This window comes from Dreissena polymorpha, chromosome 5 (genome assembly GCF_020536995.1).
Source record: "Dreissena polymorpha isolate Duluth1 chromosome 5, UMN_Dpol_1.0, whole genome shotgun sequence".
NCBI classification, from domain to species: Eukaryota; Metazoa; Mollusca; class Bivalvia; order Myida; family Dreissenidae; genus Dreissena; species Dreissena polymorpha.
In genome coordinates this window covers 103326524-103339602 of record NC_068359.1, presented here as the reverse complement: position 1 = coordinate 103339602, position 13079 = coordinate 103326524, and the positions used below count along the sequence as shown (strand labels likewise).

At 35.5% G+C, this 13079-nt stretch overlaps 3 protein-coding genes across 8 annotated transcripts in view; all 3 read left to right on the top strand.

The window, feature by feature from the left end:
* The window catches only part of LOC127832651 (solute carrier family 35 member E2A-like), a 201377-nt gene that overhangs the window by 1124 nt on the left and 187174 nt on the right, over positions 1-13079 (top strand). Inside the window, exons 2-6 of one of the 4 annotated variants that reach the window (XR_008027043.1) lie at positions 365-500; positions 1079-1327; positions 1524-1577; positions 1792-1995; positions 2309-4789. Coding sequence is in view for 1 of the 4 variants with exons in the window: in XM_052358255.1 (XP_052214215.1) it covers positions 365-500; positions 1079-1327; positions 1524-1577; positions 1792-1995; positions 2309-2513 (848 nt within the window). In the remaining 3 variants the exon portion in view is untranslated. Of the gene's footprint in view, positions 1-364; positions 501-1078; positions 1328-1523; positions 1578-1791; positions 1996-2308; positions 12151-13079 lie in introns of those variants that run through there. The other 3 variants (XR_008027044.1, XR_008027045.1, XM_052358255.1) reach the window with 3 other exon arrangements.
* The window catches only part of LOC127832653 (solute carrier family 35 member E2B-like), a 211531-nt gene that overhangs the window by 28522 nt on the left and 169930 nt on the right, over positions 1-13079 (top strand). The window lies entirely within an intron of this gene.
* LOC127832643 (zinc finger CW-type PWWP domain protein 1-like) overlaps positions 1-13079 on the top strand; it is a 217689-nt gene that overhangs the window by 113241 nt on the left and 91369 nt on the right. The gene's annotated exons all lie outside the window — the stretch shown is intronic.

Genomic DNA, 13079 nt, shown 5'->3' with positions numbered 1-13079 from the left:
TTTACGATTACCAAAAAGAAAAATGTTTTCTGCTCAATGGCTTAATATGGATGAAGGTATTCCACTGACAATTTGTGTAGATTACTAATGTAGCTGTTGATTGCATTTTGAGCCAGTAGAAATCAAAGTCGAAGTAAAATTAACTTCATATAGAAAATGGCTGCTGCTCAGTAACTAACGATAAGGTAATTAATTAATTGTATTGCATTAAAAGTTTGTGTGTTGTAAGCTTACTTTCAGACCTATTATGGGATTGCACAATGATTTGTACGATTTGAAACATTAATAAGTAAAACAATGAAAATCTGCTTTCATGGCATACCCATGTTTTTTTTTAGTTTCATGTTTCACTTGGTCATTGAAGGTGCAGTGCAGATGGTAATGACAACTAGTCTGGGCTTCCTACAAATGTATTTGCCCCTTGGTATCTATAGTAACATCAAACAGAATGGGAAACCACCAGATTTCTGGAGGAACATGGTCATTGTTGGAACCATGAGGTACTTCAGTGTTTAAACAAGTTTAAACGCTTAAATTGCAAAATGTCTAAAAACATTTAATAAATAAATTTTGAAATTTCATTCATTTTTTTAATGTTATTCTTGTAGAATGATTATTAGAGTTCATTCATTGTGTCTATTTTAGAGTTAAAAAGTATGGAGATCCAGAAAGCGTTTATTAAGATGAAACGAAAGACTTACATGAACATGTATAGATACATAATATTACATGTGATTGCTTATTATAAGAACTAGTTTGACCTATAATTCTTTAGTAATCCTACCGTACACGAACAGAGTAACTTTTTGATCTGGAACAACCATGTAACGAGTTAATGAATGAAGGCTTGAAATACCTTGCCAATAACAATAATTATGCTTGTAGCACCCTAATATTTTATGTCTTATATCATCTCTCTGTCTGAATAATGGTTGATTGTGAATATTTCAATGTAAATACAGCAGCAGCGCTTCAGCTGCATAAACATACAGATGTATATATATGTAGACAATCACATTAAAAAGAACACAAGTTTGATCTTTTTAGAATCAATACAAACATATTTTAATGTTTGCAGGTTTTCAACTGTGGTATTGGGACTTGTGGCACTGAAGTTTACAGCAGTATCATTCATAGAGACAGTGAAAAGTTCTGCACCAATATTCACTGTATTGATATCTTATAAGTTGCTTGGGGAGTATTCTGGTGTATTAACTGTGCTTAGTCTGATCCCTATCACGTTCGGACTGGGTCTCTGCTCAACATATGAATTAAGTTTCAATGTTCAAGGATTTGCAGCATCACTGGTGACAAATATAACAGAGTGGTGAGTAACAGCATTTCTGCAGTCATGTCTTCTGTCTATTTCCTTGAAATGGTGTTAATGATTATTTGCTGAAATGTATCTCTTTATGCTCAAATGATAACTACAGACACAATCCTGCAAATGAATCTTATTGTGCAGTATGGTAACATAGAAGAACCCATAATTTCATAATCTAGTCTTTTTCTTCTTTTTTCAGTTTACAGAACGTTTATTCCAAAATGCTCTTGAGTGGTGAGAAATACAGATACACGTAAGTTATGCATGTACATATGGTCAACTTTACGTTTTAAAAATTGATTTTTTTTATCTAGAACATCATTATGTCATAAGAAACAAACAAATAATATGATATTGCTTCGTTTGTGTACACCTTGGTACCATTAAAAGAGTTGCAACAAACAGACAGAAACATAAAAACAACTAGATGTATCTGATGAATTCAAATGTTCATTTTTGATTTTCAGTCCAGCAGAGCTACAGTTTTTTACAAGCATTTCATCTGTGATAGTACAAATCCCGGCCAGTGTTTTCATGATAGATTTCCTGAATGTCAAAAACACAATGGATGTTACAATGTTGACAATGTTCGTCTTTAATGGCGTGTCTTTCCACTTCCAAAGTCTCTCAGCGTATGTTCTGATGGGCTACATATCTCCTGTAACACATAGGTACAATGTCTTACTTTATTTTAATTCCTTGGTAATACTATTGGCTGTGCTATAATGAAACTGAAGTTTGCCTCCTTATGTATGAGTATATTCAAATTTAATTGTCTCACCATTATACAAATAATTATTCAATAACAAATGCTCATTTAAACACATTTTGCTTTTGTTGAGCTGGACACAGTTTTCTTATTCTACCTTCAAATGTATATGTATTCACAGTATAAAAAGGTAAATAACTTTTGAACCTACCATATTGCATTTGTAAGCCTTTGTCTCTTATTTCAGTCATCTTCAACATTGTTTCTGATTTCAGTGTTGCTAACACAGTGAAGAGAGCTTTCCTCATCTGGTTATCCATCATAGTGTTTGGTAACCCTGTGACTTTCCTCAGTGGACTGGGAACAATCGTCGTCACTGTTGGAGTGCTGTGCTACACAAAAGCAAGACAGATTGATGCTGCTAAACAGGCTTTAAAATATGCTCATGACGAAGAGATCCGTGTTTCTGAATATAAATAGTAAAGACAGAGTTTAAGTTGAACATTTTTTAGTAAAATCTTGATGTTTTCATCTTTGCTGTATAAATATTCTTTAAATTGATGTGCCATACATTTTATTTATAAGCTCAGTATTCTATGGTATATAATTTATTTATTAGGTCAGCATTCTGTGGTATAAAATTTATTTATTAGGTCAATATTCTGTGGTATGCAATTTATGTATAAGGTCAGTATTCTTTGGTATACAATTCATTTATTAGGTCAGTACTCTGTGGTATAAAATTCATCTTTTATTTCAGTATTCTGCGCTATGCATCCCACGCATTTGGTTCAAGACTTGAAAAAAATGTATGCTGATACATGTACATTAAGCTTTCATAACTTAATTGTGTTTTTAGCTCACCTGAGCACAACGTGCTCATGGTGAGCTTTTGTGATCGCCTTTTGTCTGTCGTGCGTCGTGCGCCGTCAACATTTGCCTTGTTAACTCTCTAGAAGCCACATTTATTGTCCAATCTTCATGAAATTTGGTCAGAAGATTGGTCCAAATGATATCTTGGACGAGTTCGAAAATGATGCTGGTTGGTTGAAGAACATGGCCGCCAGGGCGCGGGGCATTTTTCCTGATATGGCTTTAGTAAAACCTTGTTAACACTCTAGAGGCCACATTTATTTTCCGATCTTCATGAAACTTGCTCAGACAATTTGGCCCAATGATATCTTGGATGAGTTCAAAAATGGTAACCTTTGCTTGCAAAAACATGGCTGCCTAGGGGCGGGGCATTTTTAGCTCATCTATTTTTTGAAAAAAAATTATGAGCTATTGTCATCACCTTTGCGTCGGCGTCGGTATCCGGTTAAGTTTTGCGTTTAGGTCCACTTTTCTCATAAAGTATCAATGTTATTGCATTCAAACTTGGTACACTTACATACTATCATGAGGGGACTGGGCAGGCAAAGTTAGATAACTCTGGCTTGCATTTTGACAGAATTATGTGCCCTTTTTATACTTAGAAAATTGAAAATTTTGGTTAAGTTTTGTGTTTAGGTCCACTTTTTTCCTAAAGTATCAAAGCTATTGCTTTCATACTTGCAACAATTACTAACTATCGTAAGTGGACTGTGCAGACAAAGTTATGTAACTCTGACTGGCATTTTGACGGAATTATGGCCCTTTATACTTGAAAATTTTGTTAAGTTTTGTGTTTTGGTCCACTTTACCCCTAAAGTATCATAGATATTGCTTTCATACTTGGAACACTCACAAACAATCATAAGGGGACAGTAAAGGACAAGTTGCATAACTCTGGTTGTCATTTTTACGGAATTATGGCCCTTTTTTGACTTAGTAACTTTGAATATATGGTTACATTTTGTGTTTAGATCCACTTTACTTCTAAAGTATCAAGGCTATTGCTTTTGAACTTCAAATACTTTCATGCTATCATGAGGGTACTGTACCTGGCAAGTTGAATTTTACCTTGACCTTTGAATGACCTTGACTCAAGGTCAAATTATTAAATTTTTAATTTATTTATGATTATCTTTGATTGATACTTTGACAAAACAACTCTTACCTGACATACCACAATAGACTCCACCCAAACCATCCCCCCCCCGAATCCCTCCCCCCGAATCCCTCCTAACTTCCCCCCCATCATTTTTTTTAAATTAAAGATCATCTAATAAATGACCACCACACCCAAACACTATACCCCCCCCCCAAAAAAATAATTTTTATGATCCCGGTAGGGTGGCATATAGCAGTTAAACTGTCCGTAAGTATGTCAGTAAGTCTGTCCTGTCCGTCCGTCCGAAAAAACTTTAACATTGGCCATAACTTTTTCACTTTTGAAGATAGCAACTTAATATTTGGCATGCATGTGTATCTCATGGAGCTGAACATTTTGAGTGGTGAAAGGTGAAGGTCAAGGTCATCCTTCAAGGTCAAATGTCAAATATATGGCGTCTGTCCGTCCGAAAACTATAACATTGGCCATAACTTTTTTAATATTGAAGATAGCAACTTGATATTTGGCATGCATGTGTATCTCATGAAGCTGCACATTTTGAGTGGTTGATGTTCAAGGTCAACAAAAAAAAAAATCAAAGCGGCTTTCTCATGAAGCTGCACATTTTGAGTGGTGAAAGTTCAAGGTCAAGGTCATCCTTCAAGGTCAAGGTCATCCTTCAAGGTCAAAGGTCAAAATAAAATAAAATCAAAGCGGCGTTCTCATGAAGCTGCACATTTTGAGTGGTGGAAGTTCAAGGTCAAGGTCATTCTTCAAGTTCAAGGTATTCCATCAAGGTCAAAGGTAAAAAAATAAATAATTCAAAGCGGCGTTATCATGAAGCGACACATTTTGAGTGGTGGAAGTTTAAGGTCAAGGTCATCCTTCAAAGTCAAGGTCATCCTTCAAGGTCAAAGGTAAAAAAAATAAATATAAAAATTCAAAGCGGCGTTATCATGAAGCTGCACATTTTTAGTGTTGGAAGTTCAAGGTCAAGGTCATCCTTCAAGGTAAAAAAAAATTCAAAAAAATCAAAGCAGCGTTCTCATGAAACTGCACATTTTGAGTGCTGGAAGTTCAAGGTCAAGGTCATCTTTCAAGGTCAAGGTCATCCTTCAAGGTCAAAGGTAAAAAAAAATAAAAAAAATCTCAATGCGGCGTTCTCATGAAGCTGCACATTTTGAGTGGTGGAAGTTCAAGGTCAAGGTCATTCTTCAAGGTCAAGGTCATCCATCAAGGTCAAAGGTAAAAAATAAATAATTTCAAAGCGGCGTTATCATGAAGCTGCACATTTTGAGTGGTGGAAGTTCAAGGTCAAGGTCATCCTTCAAGGTCAAGGTCATCCTTCAAGGTCAAAGGTCAAAAAAATATTTCAAAGCGGCATTCTCATAAAGCTGCACATTTTGAGTGGTGGAAGTTCAAGGTCAAGGTCATCCTTCAAGGTCAAGGTCATCCTTCAAGGTCAAAGGTAAAAAAAAAACATTTTTTTTTTCAAAGCGCATTTGGGGGCATTGTGTTTCTGACAAACACATCTCTTGTTTTTTTCAAACATGGTTAAAAAACACAAATATTTATATTTATTATTTTATTTTTGAAATACCGTCCAAACATCCCACCCAAGAATCCCCCCTTCCAAATGTTTTTTTTTTTTGTGCATTTTTTTTTGCATTTTTGGAAGATAATGTAATAAATGACCACACCCCCAAACTATACACCCCTCTCCACTCCACCCCTCCCTCTTTTGTAATTGAAATTAAGATAGGTCCCTACACCTTTAAAAATAAAAATAGATGAGCGGTCTGCACCCGCAAGGCGGTGCTCTTGTTCCTTATATGGCTATAGTAAAATCTTGTTAACACTCTAGAGGCCGCATTTATTGTCCAATCTTCATGAAACTTGGTAAGAAGATTCATCCCAATAATGTCTTGGACAAGTTTGATAATGATGCCAGTTGGTTGAAAAACATGGCCACCAGGGGGCGGGCCATTTTTCCTTATATGGCTTTAGTAAAACCTTGTTAACACTCTAGAGGCCACATTTATTTTCCGATCTTCATGAAACTTGGTCAGAAGATTTGTCCCAATGATATCTTGGATGAGTTTGAAAATGGTAACCTTTGCTTAAAAAACATTGCTGCCAAGGGGCGGGGCATTTTTCCTTATATGGCTATATTTGGATATAGTAAAATCTTGTTAACACTCTAGAGGCCACATTTATTTTCCAATCTTCATGAAACTTGGTCAGAAGATTCATCCGCATAATATCTTGGACGAGTTCGAAAATGATGCCGGTTGGTTGAAAAACATGGCCCCCAGGGGGCGGGGCATTTTTACTTATATGGCTATCGTAAAACCTTGTTTACACTCTAGAGGCCACATTTATTTTCCAATCTTCATGAAACTTGGTCAGAAGATTTGTCCCAATGATATCTTGGATGAGTTCGAAAATGGTTTTGGTTTCTTCAAAAACATGGCCACCAGTGGGCAGAGCATTTTTCCTTATAAGACTATATATGGCTTTAGTAAAACCTTGTTAACACTCTAGAGGCCACATTTATTGTCCAATCTTCATGAAATATGGTCAGATGATTTGTCTTATTGATATCTTGGATGAGATCAAAAATGGTTACGTTTGCTTGAAAAACATGGCTGCCAAGGGGCGGGGCATTTTTCCTTATATGGCTATATATGGCTATAGTAAAATCTTGTTAACACTCTAGAGGCCACATTTATTGTCCAATCTTCATGAAACTCGGTCAGAAGATTCATTCCAATAATGGCTTGGACGAGTTAAAAAATGTTGCTGGTTGGTTGAAAAACATGGCCACCACGGGGGCAGGGCATTTTTCCTTATGTGGCTATAGTAAAACCATGTTAACACTCTAGAGGTCACATTTATTTTCCGATCATCATGAAACTTGGTCAGAAGATTTGCCATAATGATATCTTGGATGAGTTCGAAAATGGTTTTGGTTGCTTAAAAAACATGGCCACCAGGGGCGGGGAATTTTTCCTTATATGGCTATTGTAAAACCTTGTAAACACTCTAGAGGCCCCATATATTGTCCAATCTTCATGAAATTTGGTCAGAAGATTGGTCTCAATGATATCTTGGATGGGTTCGAAAATGATGCCGGTTGGTTGAAAAACATGGCTGCCAGGGGGCGGGGCATTTTTCCTTATATGGCTATAGTAAAACATTGTTAACACTCTAGAGGCCACATTTATTTTCCGATCTTCATGAAACTTGGTCAGAAGATTTGTCCCAATAATATCTTGTTATCTCAGGTGAGCAACTTTGGGCCTTTCAGGCCCTCTTGTTTAATATTTGGCCTTTGTAATGAAAGCAGTTTCTACTCAAATATAACTTTACAGAGAAAACGATTAACAACAGTAATAATGCATTTTTCATATTTTTATTTGACCAGAGGCAGCTAACTAGGGGGGGAATGTGTTAAGAAATAAATACAAATGTAAATCATCAAATTTTTCACATGAACAGCATGTGACTGGGCTGGGTTTTGAATGAATGATTCCCATGTTAACAATCTAGCGCTCTCCCTAGCCTACTGAGCTAGCTAGGCCAGACCCAAAACATGGTAGCTGAATCTTTTAAGTGCCTGTTGTGTTTAAAAAAAAATATTTTAGTTGAATACATTTATTTTGTTCTGTGATAAAATCAATGTCAACTTTTGAAGGGTAACTGTTAACCAAAGATCGTTAAATCACATGATTATTTGTGTAATTGTTTTCACTTAGGAAAGGAACCTTATTTTAAGTTAAACAAATTGAACGAATAAACCCATTAGTAGCAGGGAATAGTAAAATGTTAAGATGATATTTTCTTGCTAAACTGTTTAGAAGGTAGCTATCTGACTTTATTTGAAATTGAATCTGTTATGAAACATTTAATGAGAACACTATGCTTATGTCGCTTTTGCATAATGCTGTAGAAATTGTTTTGAACTTGAATAGTTTACCAGCATGATTTATATTAAATTTATCAGTTATATGTTTTAAATTATGAAAAGAAGTGCTTTTACTAGTATGTTATAAAAAAACAATACATGTATACATGTAATTGGCTTGAAAATTCCTGTATGTTTATTTAGTTTTTGAATGTCTTATTATGACTGGGAATGCCAGTAGCTGAAGTATTGTAAATATTTAAGTTGTTACAGAATGTGCTTGATATTTAGATATGTTATAAAACATAAACACATGCCTGTAACATGCTTCTATCTAATATCTATTAGTGCATATGTTACAGTATTTTGAGAATAATACTGTTGTTATCCTAGTTTGTTATGATGATTGATTAAGTACCATAGTGTCGAATACAACATGCTCATAAAGCTATTTGTTTGTTTGAGTTTCAACAAGTTGTACAGAATTTCGTGAATTTGATCTTGCTCTACTTTGGGCAGTGAAACTGGTTCCATAACTGTAGGCAGTTAACCTGGTAATATGACTTGAGGCAGTTAATCTGGTTATGTGACTTTGGGCAGTTACTTTTTCGGCGTAAGCTGCATAAGCCAGCTTTTCACCTTAGCCTGACCTTTGTAAGTGTCCAATAAAATTCCAATAAAATTTCCCGCGGCTAGGTACGAATGAATACACTTCATTTATTCCATTGGCTGATTTGAGTATACCACCAGAACATTGGAAACATATCCGCGTCTTTGTAACACTGTTTTACTGTATGAAACAATTTTATCTCGAATGAAAAGGCTTAATAGATAGAACAGTTTTACACTCAATTCTCGACATCAATACAGTTTGTGCGTACACCTTTTATTTTCAGAGTATTACCAGCGCAAGAGCGTTTATACTTAAAAGGCTATGTTCTCATATTTAGTACTTACTTCCTTATTCCTGTCAACATGTTAACATGTAAAAGTATAAAGAGCAATGGAAGCGAGGCCTCACTTTAAAGCATTGCATTTCAACCCGCGAGGTATATCGGGTCAATTCGCGGACATTCAGAGTTTATATACAGGTCATCACCGGAGTTGGCGGCCAGTAAAATAATCGTTATATAATAAAGACGCTATCCGTGAACTAGGTGACCTGGAATTTTCTTTAGACCAGAAATATGTTAAATGAAGATATTCAGCAATATAATTATGGTATGTAAATAATAGATTCTTAATGTGTTTTCAACAATACAATGATAAATATTATTGTTGATAAATTTAACAATAATTATTCGTCCATATTGCCTAATGTACTAAAGTGATATTATGAGCATGTAACAGTTTATAGGTGTCTTTCGCAACCGTTGATTATTTTTGATGTTTCTACTTCATATACACTTATATTAATTAATGCAGCATCATCATACTAAAACAATATACCAGAAAGAGAAAAATAATGCATTTGAATATCAACCGTACTTTCGTTTGACAACTGATCATGCGTTTACGAGTTGAACCTAAATTTAGTTTTAGTGCAGATTTGTTCATACGACACAAAGACACGAAATTGTTTTACGGATCATTTCAGCTTACAGGACTGGGTGGGTCAAGTAAGAATATCGAATATAAAATATATTTTTGTAAACAACTGGTAGCAAGGTGAGTTACAGATAATTAATCAGTAACCACATTTTAACTAACTATTTTGACCAGTTAATTCTTTTCAGCTCAATTCAACAGTGCAAAATGCCCATAATATCACTTTAAGCATTAGCACGATGATAATTGATACTGTTAATAATCGAATCAAATAGCAATGCCCGACAAACCACTAGAACAGGTTTGTTCGAAGAACGCGCCTATAAATACGGATACTTCTCGTGTGGCCGGTTGACTCATATGTTTAAATTTCACTTCCATTCTTCTTTTGGTTTTCTGTTTTGTATCTATAGGTTTATGACCAGCAATATGTTATAATGTAAAATAAGCCGCGAAAACTCCCCGTAACATCCCGTACTGCGTGTGATGCAGCTAAGAACTGCACAGAAAAAGACATTCGCTATATTTGATCTCATTCATTAAACTATTTACGCCGTATATCTTTTTTAAAGATATTTCTTGTTTGTTATATGAATGTGGGCAATTTATCTTGTTTTATGACTTTGGGCAGTTAGGCTGGATATATGACTTTGGTCAGTAAACCCGGTTGTAAGATTTTTGGCAATTAAACTGGTTCTATGACCGTGGGCCATTAACCTGGTTCTATGACTGTGGGCCATTAACCTATTCTATGACTGGGCAGTTAACCTGGTTTTATTACTGTGGGCAGTTGACCTGGTTCTATGACTGTGGGCAGTTAACCTGGTTCTATGACTGGGCAGTTGACCTGATTCTATGACTGTGGGCAGTTAACCTGGTTCTATGACTGGGCAGTTATTCTGGTTCTATGACTGTGGGCAGTTGACCTGGTTCTATGACTGTGGGCAGTTAACCTGGTTCTATGACTGCGGGCAGTTGACCTGGTTCTATAACTGTGGATAGTTTATCTCGTTCTATAATGTCATGCAATTAACATGTTTCTCTAACTGTGGGTATGCAGCTGATAAGATTGGCAGAAACTATACTCAATATATCCAGAAAAGTGAACCATTTGTAATCAATTCTAGGTATTGATATCAACTGAACTCATACCTGGATCAATTTTATTATGATTTTTGCTTATTTAATATTATTAAGTCTATTTATGAGCTAATCTGAGCACAAAGTGCCCATTATGAGCTATTAAGATACCATGATGTCCTACATAATGGTGAGATATTGTGAAACAGTCAGTGATTGCGTAGTCCGTGAACTCTTTCTTCAAATGACATCTTAATAATTGGGTAGAATTTTACTAATCTTCACAAGAATGCTCCTTGTGTGGTACTCAATTAAAATTTTACAAATTGTTCAAGTCTTTTGAGCTGATCATAGGCCCAAAAAACGAGTTTTAAAAATGAAAACTTCAGAAATCACTATTTAAACTGCGAGGTCCAGTGGTCTTAATTTGTTTTAGAGCATCATATTGTTGTCCTCTACCAAATTAAATTATGCTTCTGGGGTCAAAACTGGCTGACCTCAGGGGTCACCAGTTTTACATATACTTTTATAAGAAATATTTAAATGATACCGTGTGAAACAACACATTCCATGGCTTTCATATTTGGTATGTAGCATCGTCTACAGGTGCTGTACAAATTTGTTCAAATAATGTCCCTGGGGTCAAAACTGACTCGGAAATGGGGGGTCACCAGTTTAACATTGACTTATATAGGGGAAATCTTTATAAATCTTCTTGTATGAAACCACAAAGCCCATGAATCTCATACTTGGCATTATGTGGTATCATATTAAAAACCTTTACAGAGTTTGATCAAGTTATACCCCCGGAGTCAAAACTCGCTCCGTCCTAAGTGCAGGTCACCAGATTAACATAGGCTTATATTGGATACCTTTAAAAATCTCCGTGTCTGAAAAAGGAAAGCAAATGAATGTAAAGCAAAAAATAAATTAACATTTATTAAACAACAAGGCCCTCAAATTTCATAGTATGTAAAATCAGATTAGTCTTACAAAGTTTATTACTTTCTTGCCTCAGGGGTCAAAATGGCCATGTCCCAGTAACATGATCAATATAGACTTATATTGCAAAATAACTTTTTTAAATCTCTAAATGACAAGGTCCAGAGGTGTAAATAGTGGTAGGTAACATAGTATAATTGTCCTCTACTAATTGTGTTCAATGTATTGCTCTATTGTCAAAAGTAGCCCCAAACTAGGGTTATACAGTATTATAACGCTGATCAACAATTTCTCAGAAGAGTGTTCACAGGGATCTTCGTGGCCCATCTTGTTTTACTCATAATAGAGCTATGTCTGTTTGTAGAGGATCATTAGTTTTTATGCCTGTTTGTTTAGGTTTGATATGTTTTCATTTTGAACATGAATCTCAAGAATCTATGGATTTAAGTTCAAACTGAATAATGTTATCACAATATTTGTGATGTATATGCATGCTAGCCATAGACAGATGAAGCACCATACATTGACATTATGTGTTGTCAGTGTCAAATAGAAAATTATTATATTAATATATGCTTATTTTTGATATTCTTTTATGGGCCTTCCTATGTTCTTGATTTTCCACTATGATGAGAACAATAAATGGGCACAGAAGTGTATGGGGAGAACCAGAAATGTTATTGTCTTATTTTCCCAACTTTATCTCACCAGAATTGCGTAAGATGAGACATTGTACTCACCCCTTATCCAGCATCCCTTATAGTACGGTGTGAGGTGTGTGGGGTGTGAACATTCAGCCCAGTACTACTCAAGAGGCCACACTTTAATAAAATCTTAATGAAAACTTCATCAAAATGTAAATCTGGACAATATATAGGTTAAGTTCCAACCTGGGTCAGGTTCATACAAACACTAGACCACCATGTCAAATCTTAGAACAAGAGCACCACCTTGCGGGTGCAGACCGCTCATCTATTTTTCTTTTTAAAGGTGTAGGGACCTTTCTCAATTTCAATTACAAAGGAGGGAGGGGTGGAGAGGGGTGTATAGTGTGGGGGTGTGGTCATTTATTACATTATCTTCCAAAAATGCAAAAAAAAAAAAAAATTGGGGGGGGGGGGGATTCTTGGGTGGGATGGTTGGACGGTATTTCAAAAATAAAATAATAAAAATAAATATTTGTGTTTTTTAACCATGTTTGAAAAAAAAACAACAAGAGATGTGTTCGTCAGAAACACAATGCCCCCTATTGCGCCGCTTTAAATTTTATTTTATTTTTTTTTACCTTTGACCATGAAGGATGACCTTGACCTTGAACTTCCACAACTCAAAATGTGCAGCTTTATGAGAACGCCGCTTTGAAATATATTTTTTGTTGACCTTTGACCTTGAAGGATGACCTTGACCTTGAACTCCCACCACTCAAAATGTGCAGGATGACCTTGATCTTCCACCACTCAAAATGTGCAGCTTCATGAAAAGGCTGCTTTGAAATAAAATTTTTGACCTTTGACCTTGAAGGATGACCTTTACCTAGAACTTCAACCACTCAAAATGTGCAGCTTCATGAGAACACCGCTTTGAATTAAAAAAAAAT